Source organism: Somniosus microcephalus, chromosome 1 (genome assembly GCF_052327205.1).
Source record: "Somniosus microcephalus isolate GS21.2 chromosome 1, FLI_Smic_1.0, whole genome shotgun sequence".
In the NCBI taxonomy this organism is placed as follows: Eukaryota; Metazoa; Chordata; class Chondrichthyes; order Squaliformes; family Somniosidae; genus Somniosus; species Somniosus microcephalus.
In genome coordinates this window covers 5,041,647-5,055,981 of record NC_140987.1, presented here as the reverse complement: position 1 = coordinate 5,055,981, position 14,335 = coordinate 5,041,647, and the positions used below count along the sequence as shown (strand labels likewise).

The 14,335-nt window shown below is 50.0% G+C and overlaps 1 protein-coding gene across 3 annotated transcripts in view; it reads left to right on the top strand.

The window, feature by feature from the left end:
• LOC147123900 (sperm flagella and cilia-associated protein 2-like) overlaps positions 1 to 14,335 on the top strand; it is a 72,392-nt gene that overhangs the window by 27,768 nt on the left and 30,289 nt on the right. For 2 of the 3 annotated variants that reach the window (XM_085995639.1, XM_085995459.1), the window contains exon 4: positions 1,634 to 1,816. The exons of the other annotated variant lie outside the window; for it this stretch is intronic. In XM_085995639.1, the coding sequence (XP_085851765.1) occupies positions 1,634 to 1,816 (183 nt within the window). The remainder of the gene's footprint in view (positions 1 to 1,633; positions 1,817 to 14,335) is intronic. 3 annotated transcript variants of the gene reach the window in all.

The window sequence follows — 14,335 nt, the reverse complement described above, 5'->3', positions numbered from 1 at the left end:
TCCAGCTCCCTCACACTGTCACTCAGTAACCCCTCTCCCCCAGCACCCTGTGTTACTGACTGTATCTGTACTGATGTTAATCCAGCTCCCTCACACTGCCACTCAGTAACCCTCTCCCCCCAGCACCCTGTGTCACTGACTGTATCTCTACTGATGTTAATCCAGCTCCCTCACACTGTCACTCAGTAACCCCTCTCCCCCAGCGCCCTGTGTTACTGACTGTATCTCTACTGATGTTAATCCAGCTCCCTCACACTGTCACTCAGTAACCCCTCTCCCCCAGCACCCTGTGTTACTGACTGTATCTGTACTGATGTTAATCCAGCTCCCTCACACTGCCACTCAGTAACCCTCTCCCCCCAGCACCCTGTGTTTCTGACTGTATCTCTACTGATGTTAATCCAGCTCCCTCACACTGTCACTAAGTAACCCCTCCCCCAGCACCCTGTGTTACTGACTGTATCTCTACTGATGTTAATCCAACTCCCTCACACTGTCACTCAGTAACCCCTCTCACCCAGCACCCTGTGTTACTGACTGTATCTCTACTGATGTTAATCCAACTCCCTCACACTGTCACTCAGTAACCCCTCTCCCACAGCACCCTGTGTTACTGACTGTATCTCTACTGATGTTAATCCAGCTCCCTCACACTGTCACTCAGTAACCCCACTCCCCCAGCGCCCTGTGTTACTGACTGTATCTCTACTGATGTTAATCCAGCTCCCTCACACTGTCACTCAGTAACCCCTCTCCCCCAGCGCCCTGTGTCACTGACTGTATCTCTACTGAAGTTAATCCAGCACCCTCACAATGTAACTCAGTAACCCCTCTCCCCCAGCACCCTGTGTTACTGACTGTATCTCTACTGATGTTAATCCAGCACCCTCACATTGTCACTCAGTAACTCCTCCCCCCAGCACCCTGTGTTACTGACTGTATCTCTACTGATGTTAATCCAGCTCCCTCACACTGTCACTCAGTAACCCCTCTCCCCCAGCGCCCTGTGTTACTGACTGTATCTCTACTGATGTTAATCCAGCTCCCTCACACTGTCACTCAGTAACCCCTCTCCCCCAGCGCCCTGTGTTACTGACTGTATCTCTACTGATGTTAATCCAGCTCCCTCACACTGTCACTCAGTAACCCCTCTGCCCCAGCGCCCTGTGTTACTGACTGTATCTCTACTGATGTTAATCCAGCTCCCTCACACTGTCACTCAGTAACCCCTCTCCCCCAGCGCCCTGTGTCACTGACTGTATCTTTACTGATGTTAATCCAGCTCCCTCACACTGGCACTCAGTAACCCCTCTCCCCCAGTGCCCTGTGTCACTGACTGTATCTCTACTGATGTTAATCCAGCTCCCTCACACTGTCACTCAGTAACCCCTCTCCCCCAGCACCCTGTGTTACTGACTGTATCTCTACTGATGTTAATCCAGCTCCCTCACACTGTCACTCAGTAACCCCTCTCCCCCAGCACCCTGTGTTACTGACTGTATCTCTACTGATGTTAATCCAGCTCCCTCACACTGTCACTCAGTAATCCCTCTCCCCCAGCGCCCTGTGTTACTGACTGTATCTCTACTGATGTTAATCTCTGACTGTGTCGATCATCGCTCTCTTTTTCCAGGTGTTGGATATCACCAAGTCACTGACTCCAGACTCGGATATCTTAGACTGGCGGCGGTTCCTGCTCACAGCCGCGCAGCCCTGGCCTTTTCCGTCCCTGCGCGAACTGCTGGACACCAAGAGCAGGTTCCAGGCAATAGATCAGGCAGGCACTGGCTACGTGACACAGGAGCAGTACGACGAGGTACAGCGACCCTCAACACTGGGACCCCCCACACTGCAAACAGACCCCCAACACTGGGACCCCCCACACTGCACACAGACCCCCAACACTGGGACCCCCCACACTGCGCACAGACCCCCAACACTGGGACCCTCCACACTGCATACAGACCCCCAACACTGGGACCCCCCACACTGCGCACAGACCCCCAACACTGGGACCGTCCACACTGCGCACAGACCCCCAACACTGGGACCCCCCACACTGTGCACAGACCCCCAACACTGGGACCACCCACACTGCGCACAGACCCCCAACACTGGGACCCCCCACACTGCGCACAGACCCCCAACACTGGGACCGTCCACACTGCACACAGACCCCCAACATTGGGACCCCCCACACTGCACACAGACCCCCAACACTCGGACCGTCCACACTGCACACAGACCCCCAACACTGGGACCGTCCACACTGCGCACTGACCCCCAACACTGCGACCGCCCACACTGCGCACAGACCCCCAACATTGGGACCCCCCACACTGCACACAGACCCCCAACACTGGGACCCCTCACACTGCACACAGACCCCCAACACTGGGACCCCCGACACTGCGCACAGACCCTCAACACTGGGACCCCCCACACTGCACACAGGCCCCCAACACTGGGACCCCCCACACTGCACACAGACCCCCAACACTGGGACCCCCCACACTGCGCACAGACCCCCAACACTGGGACCCCCCACACTGCACACAGATCCCCAACACTGGGACCCCCCACACTGCACACAGATCCCCAACACTGGGACCCCCCACACTGCACACAGACACCCAACACTGGGACCGTCCACACTGCACACAGACCCCCAACACCGGGACCGTCCACACTTCGCACAGACCCCCAACACTGGGACCCCCGACACTGCACACAGACCCCCAACACTCGGACCCCCCACACTGCACACAGACCCTCAACACTGGGACCCCCCACACTGCACACAGGCCCCCAACACTGGGAGCCCCCACACTGCACACAGACCCCCAACACTGGGAGCCCCGACACTGCACACAGACCCCCAACACTCGGACCCCCCACACTGCGCACAGACCCCCAACACTGGGACCGTCCACACTGCGCACAGACCCCCAACACTGGGACCCCCCACACTGCACACAGACCCCCAACACTGGGACCGTCCACACTGCGCACAGACCCCCAACACTGGGACCCCCCACACTGCACACAGACCCCCAACACAGGGACCCCCCACACTGCGCACAGACCCGCAACACTGGGACCGTCCACACTGCACACTGACCCCCAACACTGGGACCCCCCACACAGCGCTCAGACCCCCAACACTGGGACCCCCCACACAGCGCTCAGACCCCCAACACTGGGACCCCCCACACTGCGCACAGACCCCCAACACTGGGACCCCCCACACTGCTCACAGACCCCCAACACTGGGACCCCCCACACTGCGCACAGACCCCCAACACTGGGACATCCCACACTGCGCACAGACCCCCAACACTGGGTCCCCCCACACTGCGCACAGACCCCCAACACTGGGACCCCCCACACTGCGCACAGACCCCCAACACTGGGGCCGTCCACACTGCACACAGACCCCCAACACTGGGACCCCCCACACTGCACACAGACACCCAACACTGGGACTGTCCACACTGCACACAGACCCCCAACACTGGGACCCCACACACTGCGCACAGACCCCCAACACTGGGACCGTCCACACTGCGCACAGACCCCCAACATTGGGCCCCCCCACACTGCACACAGACCGCCAACACATAAACGCGGTTCCATTCATACAGTGTATAAACAGGTATATCCCTGAGTTTAAAAATATATTTTCGCCTTGTTTATATATACTCTTGTCTTAGTTTACTGGTTGTCCCTCTGTTCATGGCAAGCTGTAACATAGTGTGCCGCCAGTGTTACACAGCTTCTCTCCTCCCCCAGTAGGAATGGGAGTTTTTGGTTGTCAGTCAGATTTCTGAATTCAGGGCATATTTGTGAGAATTTTTGATAGAAATTCTCTCTGATGCCCTGATATTTTCCACAGGCTGTGAGGAAGTGCATCTCTGTCTCAACTACTCCCTGACTGCAGTGAGAGCATATCCTGTCTTCTCTTGGCAGCCTGGTCTGCCTGTGTCTGCCTTTTTCGATCGCTAGGCTATGTTCGCTAAGTCTGTACCTTGTCAAGGTTCTTCTCAGTTTGTTATCCTTTACCATGGTCAGGTAATCAGCTATGTTGTATTGTCTGTTTAGGGCCAAGTAGCAATTGAGTTTGTTTTGGGTTTTTGTTGTTTCTGCCCAATATGACAGATATTTTTCCTTTTGCTTAGCGACGATTGTGTTGGGTCGAATTCTTTGTGTTACCCTGTCACTGTCCTGGGGCTGGTTATTGTTAGTATTGTTAGTAGTTACTTTATTGAGTCCCAGGACTAGTTGACTGAGGGTATTCTTCTTTATGGTCAGCTCTTGGCATTTCAGGGCGTCGTAGTGATAGCATTGGGGGTTGCTCATTTGTAGGTGATTCCAAAATTTGGTGGCTCTTTTTTGGATAGTGATTATTAATGGGTATTGGCCTAGTTCCGCCCTGCATGCGTTGTTTACTGTTTTCCTTTGAGTCCGGAGGATACTTTTACAGAATTCCGCATGTAGGATCTCAATTGGGTGTTTGTCCCATTTTGCAAAATCTTGTTGTGTTAGTGGTCCCCAGACCTCACTGCCATAGAGTGCAATTGGTTCAATTACTGATTTGAAAATTTTGAGCCAAATGCTAATTGGGATTTCTATTTGGATTGATTTTTTGATGGCATAGAAAGCCCTTCTTGCTTTCTCTTTCAGTTCATTCACAGCCAGTTTGAAGTTTCCCGTAGAACTGATTTTTAAGCCCAAGTATGTGTAGTGAGTGGTTTGTTCAATTTTGGTTGTTCCTACTGTGAAATTTATTGTGGGTCCATGTTGTTTGGATCTTTGCTGGAACACAAGGACTTTGGTTTTTTGGGGATTTATTGTCAGGGCCCAAGTCTGGCAGTACGACTCCAGCAGGTCCAGGTTCTGCTGTAGACCCTCCTTAGTTGGTGACAGCAGAACCAGGTCGTCGGCATAGAGGAGGAATTTAACCTTGGATTCATATAGGGTGAGGCCGGGTGCTGTAGATTGTTCAAGTAGTTTTGCCAATCCATTAATGTAAATATTAAAGAGTGTCGGTGAGATTGGCGAGCCCTGCGTCACCCCCCGCCCCTGTGGGAAGTATTTTGTTTGTTTGTCTCCAATTTTAACTGCACATTTATTGTTTGTATACATTGATTTAATTACATCATATGTTTTACCTCCTACCCCGCTTTCGATAAGTTTCAGGAATAAACCGTCATGCCAGATGGAGTCGAAAGCCTTCTGGAAATCTACAAAGCATGCGTAGATTTTGCTTTTGTTATGGTGAACGTGTTTGTCAATTAGGGTCTGTAGGGTGAAGATATGATCGGATGTTCTATAGTTTGGCAGGAATCCAATTTGGCTTTTACTCAAGACATTGTGCTCTTCAAGGAAGTTTATAAGTCTTTTGTTTATGATGCTACAGAATACCTTCCCCAGGTTACTGTTTACACAGATGCCTCGATAGTTGTTTGGGTCGATTTTGTCCCCACTTTTGTATATGGGTGTTATGAGTCCTTTGTTCCAGATGTCAGGGAAATAACCGACACTCAGAACCAAGTTGAAGAGTTTTAGGATAGCCAGTTTCAGTTTGTCGTCTGCGTGTTTAATCATCTCGTTTAGTATGCCGTCTGTCCCGCAAGCTTTTCCTGGTCGCAGGTCCTTGAGTTTTTCAAGAAGTTCTTTTTCTGTTATTATGGCGTCTAGCGGGTTTTGGTTATCTTTTATGGCCATTTCAAGCTTTTCAAGTTTTTTGCGTATTTGGTGTTGCTCTGGTCCTAGTGTGTTTTTCTGGTATAATTTTTCAAAGTGGTTTACCCATGTGTCCCCATTTTGAATGGACAAATCGTCGTGTTGTTTTTTGTGTAGTGTTTTCAAGTTGTCCCAGAAACAATTCGACTCAATGGATTCCTCCATGGAGCTGAGTGTATTCTTAATAAATTGCTCTTTTTTGGTCCTGAGTGTGTTTCTGTATTGTGTTAGCGTCTGACAATAAGTAAGGCGTAATTCCTCGTTTTCTGGATGCCTGTGTTTTTGGTTTGATAGTTTTCTAAGTTTTTTCCTCATGTTATGGCAATCATGGTCAAACCATTTTTCATAGTTTTTTGTTTTGGGTTTGTTCTTGCGAGCTTTCAAGTTTGCATTTGTTGCCAAATTATCAAAAATATTGTTTAGTTTACTAACTGCCCGGTTTACGCCTTCTTTATTGTGAGTGTATATGTTATCCAGAAAGGTGTCTAAGAGAGCTTGAGTTGATGCATTGCTAATTGTTTTCTGGTATTTTTCCGTGTCGTTTTTGGCCCATCTGTACGATTTTTTGGTGTTGTACAGTTTACTGGGTTGTGTTTCTATGTTGTTTGTTTCTGTCTTTTTGAGAAACATAGTAATTTGGCTGTGATCTGACAGTGTTGTTTGTGGTTTGACTGTGAATGCTCTGAAAGAGGATGGGTCCAAGTCTGTAATCATATAGTCTACTGTGCTGCAGCCAAGAGGTGAGCAGTAGGTCGATCTTCCTAGGAGGTCTCCTATGAACCTACCATTGACAATGTACAGACCCAGGTTTCGACAGAGCTGTAGTAGCTGTTTACCGTTGGTATTTGACTGCTTGTCGCAGTTATGCCTGTATGGAAGGGAAGGGATGTCAAAGTGGTTATTCCCGAATACGTAATTGTTTCCCTGATTATTGGTGAAGTCTGGTTCTTCGCCCGTTCTTGAATTGAGGTCCCCACAGATCAACACGTTCCCCTGGGCCTGGTATTGGATAATTTCCCCCTCCATGTTGGAGAAGGTGTCCTCTTTGTAGTACGGGGAATCGATTGGAGGGATATAAAGTGCGCAAATGTAAACATCTTGGGTGTTTGAGATAATCTCCCTCTCAAGTTTGAGCCACATATGGTTTTCGCCCTTTTTTATAAATTTGATGTAATTCTTAAGTTCTGTTTTAAACCAGATCAGTATGCCTCCGGAGTCTCTGCCTTGGGTTACACTTGGTAATTTATTGGAGGGGACCACTAGCTCAGTGTACCCTTGGGGACAGCCGGTGTGTCCTTTTCCTTTATACCAAGTTTCCTGTAAAATGATAATATCTAGATCTTTAGTTTCCTCTATGAACTCTGGGGTCCTACTCTTCACTTCTCGCAGTGAAGAGCGTAGACCTTGGATATTCCAGGTCGAAATATATAAGGATTTCATGTTAAGTTTTATCTTTTTCTATGATAGGTTAAAGAGTGGTACGTGTTTGTCGTGTCTAAGTGTGGAGAAAGAAAAGATCACCCCAGTTGTCTACAAAAGTTAATACAATTTGGTTACAGTTCTTTCTATTAATTAGTCCTTGATCCATAAGGCGGAAGTAGATGCTGCTGCACATCTGCTTATTGTCTCTTAATGGATTGTTTCTGTCTGAGGTATTGCGTACGTCCTGTGCATCTCTCCCTCTGTCTGGCTGGTAGCGGTCCTATTCCCCTGTGGGACAGGAGTGGTGCAGGTCTGATAATGTTGTTTTGCATGGGGATCCTCTCCGGTCTCGGTTGGTGTGGTGGTGGTCTTTGTAGTGTTCCTGATATGTACCCCGCTGATCTCTGGTGGTCGGGGGGGGGTCCTCTTGGAGTCTGGGTATGGACCCGGTTAAAAGCGACGTCCTTCAGGGCTTTAGCAAAGATCGATATTTTTTGCCTTTGGATGTGGACGTGGTCGTAAAGACATTCTTCATCGAGGGTGGGGTGTTGGGCCAGGTGTACGTTGTGGTTTGATTCGCATTCTGTTGCTATGCTGGCATTTATCTCATGAATTGTGTTGTTGTTGAAGTCTGTTCTCGGCAATATTGTGGAAACAGTGATTCTAGTGTTTGGAAATGTACTGCTTGCCTTCCTAATCATTGCTCTGAGCGATGTTGCTACCTCTTTCTGTTTGGCCTTTAGGTCATTTGTGCCCGTGTGTATTATTATGTGTTGGGGGGAGCCTAATCTGGCTTTGGTCAGCCATCCCATGGCTCTGTCTGTTGTTGGGCACCAAATCTTTTCTACTTTACTTCTAGGGAAGAGCTTTTTCTCCCATAGAAATTTCCCATTTGAGTCTATGAGTATTACGACGTCAGCCTTGTTTGTGTTTACTGTCTGGTGGCTTTCGCCTGGACTCATAGTGTGTGTGCTGGGCTGGGGTGTCTGGTGTGTGCGTACCTCTTGTGAGCGGCTCGCTTGTGGTTCCATGGTGGTGGGGGAAGATTGCGAGTCAGCATGCTGGTCGGTCTGTGTGGCACCCCTTGTATTGTGTGTCTGTTGCTTTTGTTCCGTGTGGGAGTGCAGCCGTTCCGTCCGGCTCTGTCTTGTCTTATCTCTAGTCTCTGGTTGCTGGTCTAATGGCCTCACACTGCACACAGACCCCCAAAACTGGGACCGTCCACACTGCGCACAGACCCCCAACACTGGGACCGCCCGCACTGCGCACAGACCCCCAACACTGGGACCCCCCACACTGCGCACAGACCCCCAACACTGGGACCCCCCACACTGTGCACAGACCCCCAACACTGGGACCCCCCACACTGCGCACAGACCCCCAACACTGGGACCCCCCACACTGCGCACAGACCCCCAACACTGGGACCCCCCACACTGCACACAGACCCCCAACACTGGGACCGTCCACACTGCACACAGACCCCCAACACTGGGACCCCTCACACTGCGCACAGACCCCCAACACTGGGACCCCCCACACTGCGCACAGACCCCCAACAATGGGACCCCCCACACTGCGCACAGACCCCCAACACTGGGACCGTCCACACTGCACACAGACCCGCAACACTGGGACCCCCCACACTGCAAACAGCCCCCCAATACTGGGACTGTCCACACTGCACACAATACAATACAATACAAATCGCTTTATTGGCAGGATAAGGTACATCTTATGTTGCCAAAGCATCAAAATACATTTATGGTTGAACACATAAACGCGGTTCCATTCATACAGTGTATAAACAGGTATATCCCTGAGTTTAAAAATATATTTTCGCCTTGTTTATATATACTCTTGTCTTAGTTTACTGGTTGTCCCTCTGTTCATGGCAAGCTGTAACATAGTGTGCCGCCAGTGTTACACAGCTTCTCTCCTCCCCCAGTAGGAATGGGAGTTTTTGGTTGTCAGTCAGATTTCTGAATTCAGGGCATATTTGTGAGAATTTTTGATAGAAATTCTCTCTGATGCCCTGATATTTTCCACAGGCTGTGAGGAAGTGCATCTCTGTCTCAACTACTCCCTGACTGCAGTGAGAGCATATCCTGTCTTCTCTTGGCAGCCTGGTCTGCCTGTGTCTGCCTTTTTCGATCGCTAGGCTATGTTCGCTAAGTCTGTACCTTGTCAAGGTTCTTCTCAGTTTGTTATCCTTTACCATGGTCACAGACCCCCAACACTGGGACCCCCACACTGTGCACAGACCCCCAACACTGGGACCCCCCACACTGTGCACAGACCCCCAACACTGGGACCCCCCACACTGCACACGGACCCCCAACACTGGGACCCTCCACACTGCGCACAGACCCCCAACACTGGGACCCCCCACACTGCACACAGACCCCCAACACTGGGACCGTCCACACTGCACACAGATCCCCAACACTGGAACCCCCCACACTGCGCACAGACCCCCAACACTGTGACCCCCCACACTGCACACAGACCCCCAACACTGGGACCCTCCACTCTGCGTACAGACCCCCAACACTGGGACCCCCCACACTGCACACAGACCCCCAACACTGGGACCCCCCACATTGCACACAGACCCCCAACACTGGGACCCTCCACACTGCGCACAGACCCCCAGCACTGGATCCCCCCACACTGCGCACAGACCCCCAACACTGGGACCCCCCACACTGCGCACAGACCCCCAACACTGGGACCCCCCACACTGCGCACAGACCCCCAACACTGGGACCCCCCACATTGCACACAGACCCCCAACACTGGGACCCCCCACACTGCGCACAGACCCCCAACACTGCGACCCCCCACACTGCGCACAGACCCCCAACACTGGGACCGTCCACACTGCATACAGACCCCCAACACTGGGACCCCCCACACTGCACACAGACCCCCAACACTGGATCCCCCCACATTGCGCACAGACCCCCAACACTGGATCCCCCCACATTGCGCACAGACCCCCAACACTGGGTCCCCCCACACTGCACACAGACCCCCAACACTGGGTCCCCCCACACTGCGAACAGACCCCCAACACTGGATCCCCCCACACTGCGAACAGACCCCCAACACTGGATCCCCCCACATTGCGCACAGACCCCCAACACTGGGACCCCCCACACTGCACACAGACCCCCAACACTGGGACCCCCCACACTGCACACAGACCCCCAACACTGGGACCGTCCACACTGCACACAGACCCCCAACACTGGAACGCCCCACACTGCGCACAGACCCCCAACACTGGGACCCCCCACACTGCGCACAGACCCCCAACACTGGGACCCTCCACACTGTGCACAGACCCCCAATACTGGGACCCCCCACACTGCACACTGACCCCCAACACTGGGACCCCCCACACTGCACACAGACCCCCAACACTGGGACCCCCCACACTGCGCACAGACCCCCAACACTGGGACCCCCCACACTGCGCACAGACCCCCAACACTGGGACCGTCCACACTGCACACAGATCCCCAACACTGGGTCCCCCCACACTGCGCACAAACCCCCAACACTCGGACCGTCCACACTGCGCACAGACCCCCAACACTGGGACCGTCCACACTGCGCACAGACCCCCAACACTGGGACCCCCCACACTGCACACAATACAATACAATACAAATCGCTTTATTGGCATGATAAGGTACATCTTATGTTGCCAAAGCATCAAGATACATTTATGGTTGAACACATAAACGCGGTTCCATTCATACAGTGTATAAACAGGTATATCCCTGAGTTTAAAAATATACAATATACTCTTGTCTTAGTTTACTGGTTGTCCCTCTGTTCATGGCAAGCTGTAACATAGTGTGCCGCCAGTGTTACACAGCTTCTCTCCTCCCCCAGTAGGAATGGGAGTTTTTGGTTGTCAGTCAGATTTCTGAATTCAGGGCATATTTGTGAGAATTTTTGATAGAAATTCTCTCTGATGCCCTGATATTTTCCACAGGCTGTGAGGAAGTGCATCTCTGTCTCCACTACTCCCTGACTGCAGTGAGAGCATATCCTGTCTTCTCTTGGCAGCCTGGTCTGCCTGTGTCTGCCTTTTTCGATCGCTAGGCTATGTTCGCTAAGTCTGTACCTTGTCAAGGTTCTTCTCAGTTTGTTATCCTTTACCATGGTCAGGTAATCAGCTATGTTGTATTGTCTGTTTAGGGCCAAGTAGCAATTGAGTTTGCTTTGGGTTTTTGTTGTTTCTGCCCAATATGCACACAGACCCACAACACTGGGACCACCCACACTGCGCACAGGCCCCCAACACTGGATCCCCCCACACTGCGCACAGACCCCCAACACTGGGACCCCCCACACAGCACACAGACCCCCAACACTGGGACCCCCCACACTGTACACAGACCCCCAACACTGGGACCGTCCACACTGCACACAGACCCCCAACACTGGAACCCCCCACACTGCGCACAGACCCCCAACACTGGGACCCCCCACACTGCACACAGACCCCCCAACACTGGGACCCTCCACACTGCGCACAGACCCCCAACATTGGGACCCCCCACACTGCACACAGACCCCCAACACTGGGACCCCCCACACTGCACACAGACCCCCAACACTGGGACCCAATTTTACAATTTACAATTTAAATCGCTTTATTGGCATGATAAGTTACATCTTATGTTGCCAAAGCATCAAAATACATTTATGGTTCAGCACATAAACGCAGTTCTATTCATACAGTGCATAAACAGGTATATCCCTGAGTGTACAAATATACATTCGCACCGTTTATATATATTCCTTTCTTAGCTTACTGGTTGTCCCTCTGTTCATGGCAAGCTGTAACATAGTGCGCCGCCAGTGTTATACAGCTTCTCTCCTCTCCCAGTAGGAATGGGAGTTTTTGGTTGTCATTCAGATTTCTGAAATCAGGGCATATTTGTGAGAATTTTTGGTAGAAATTCTCCCTGATGCCCTGATATTTTCCACAAGCTGTGAGGAAGTGCATCTCTGTCTCCACCACTCCCTGACTGCAGTGAGAGCATATCCTGTCCTCTCTTGGCAGCCTGGTCTGCCTGTGTCTGCCTTTTTCGATCGCTAGGCTATGTTCGCTAAGTCTGTACCTTGTCAAGGTTCTTCTCAGTTTGTTATCCTTTACCATGGTCAGGTAATCAGCTATGTTGTATTGTCTGTTTAGGGCCAAGTAGCAATTGAGTTTGCTTTGGGTTTTTGTTGTTTCTGCCCAATATGTCAGATATTTTTCCTTTTGCTTAGCGACGATTGTGTTGGGTCGAATTCTTTGTGTTACCCTGTCACTGTCCTGGGGCTGGTTATTGTTAGTATTGTTAGTAGTTACTTCACTGAGTCCCAGGACTAATTGACTGAGGGTATTCTTCTTTATGGTCAGCTCTTGGCATTTCAGGGCGTCGTAGTGATAGCATTGGGGATTGCTCATTTGTAGGTGATTCCAAAATTTGGTGGCTCTTTTTTGGATAGTGATTATTAATGGATATTGGCCTAGTTCCGCCCTGCATGCATTGTTTACTGTTTTCCTTTGAGTCCGGAGGATACTTTTACAGAATTCTGCATGTAGGATCTCAATTGGGTGTTTGTCCCATTTTGCAAATTCTTGTTGAGTTAGCGGTCCCCATACCTCACTGCCATAGAGTGCAATTGGTTCAATTACTGATTTGAAAATTTTGAGCCAAATGCTAATTGGGATTTCTATTTGGATTGATTTTTTGATGGCATAGAAAGCCCTTCTTGCTTTCTCTTTCAGTTCATTCACAGCCAGTTTGAAGTTTCCCGTAGAACTGATTTTTAAGCCCAAGTATGTGTAGTTAGTGGTTTGTTCAATTTTGGTTGTTCCTACTGTGAAATTTATTTTGGGTCCCTGATGTTTGGATCTTTGCTGGAACACAAGGACTTTGGTTTTTTGGGGATTTATTGTCAGGGCCCAAGTCTGGCAGTACGACTCCAGCAGGTCCAGGTTTTGCTGTAGCCCCTCTTTAGTAGGTGACAGCAGAACCAGGTCGTCTGCATAGAGGAGGAATTTAACCTTGGATTCATATAGGGTGAGGCCGGGTGCTGTAGATTGTTCAAGTAGTTTTGCCAATCCATTTATGTAAATATTAAAGAGTGTCGGTGAGATTGGCGAGCCCTGCGTCACCCCCCGCCCCTGTGGGAAGTATTTTGTTTGTTTGTCTCCAATTTTAACTGCACATTTGTTGTTTGTATACATTGATTTAATTACATCATATGTTTTCCCTCCTACCCCACTTTCGATAAGTTTCAGGAATAAACCGTCATGCCAGATGGAGTCGAAAGCCTTCTGGAAATCTACAAAGCATGCGTAGATTTTGCTTTTGTTATTGTGAACGTGTTTGTCAATTAGGGTCTGTAGGGTGAAGATATGATCGGATGTTCTATAGTTTGGCAGGAATCCAATTTGGCTTTTACTCAAGACATTGTGCTCCTCAAGGAAGTTTATAAGTCTTTTGTTTATGATGCTACAGAATACCTTCCCCAGGTTACTGTTTACACAGATGCCTCGATAGTTGTTTGGGTCGATTTTGTCCCCACTTTTGTATATGGGCGTTATGAGTCCTTTGTTCCAGATATCAGGGAAATAACCGACACTCAGAACCAAGTTGAAGAGTTTTAGGATAGCCAGTTTCATTTTGTTGTCTGTGTGTTTAATCATCTCGTTTAGTATGCCATCTGTCCCGCAGGCTTTTCCTGGTCGCAGGTCCTTGAGTTTTTCAAGAAGTTCTTTTTCTGTTATTATGGCGTCCAGCGGGTTTTGGTTATCTTTTATGGCCATTTCTAGCTTTTCCAGTTTTTTGCATATTTGGTGTTGCTCTGGTCTTAGTGTTTTTTTCTGGTATAATTTTTCAAAGTGGTTTACCCATGTGTCCCCATTTTGAATGGCCAAATCGTCGTGTTGTTTTTTGTGTAGTGTTTTCAAGTTTTCCCAGAAACAATTGGAATCAATGGATTCCTCCATGGAGCTGAGTGTATTCTTAATATATTGCTCTTTTTTGGTTCTGAGTGTGTTTCTGTATTGTGTTAGTGTCTGACAATAAGTAAGGCGTAGTTCCTCGTTTTCTGGATGTCTGTGTTTTTGGTTTGATATTTTTCTAAGTTT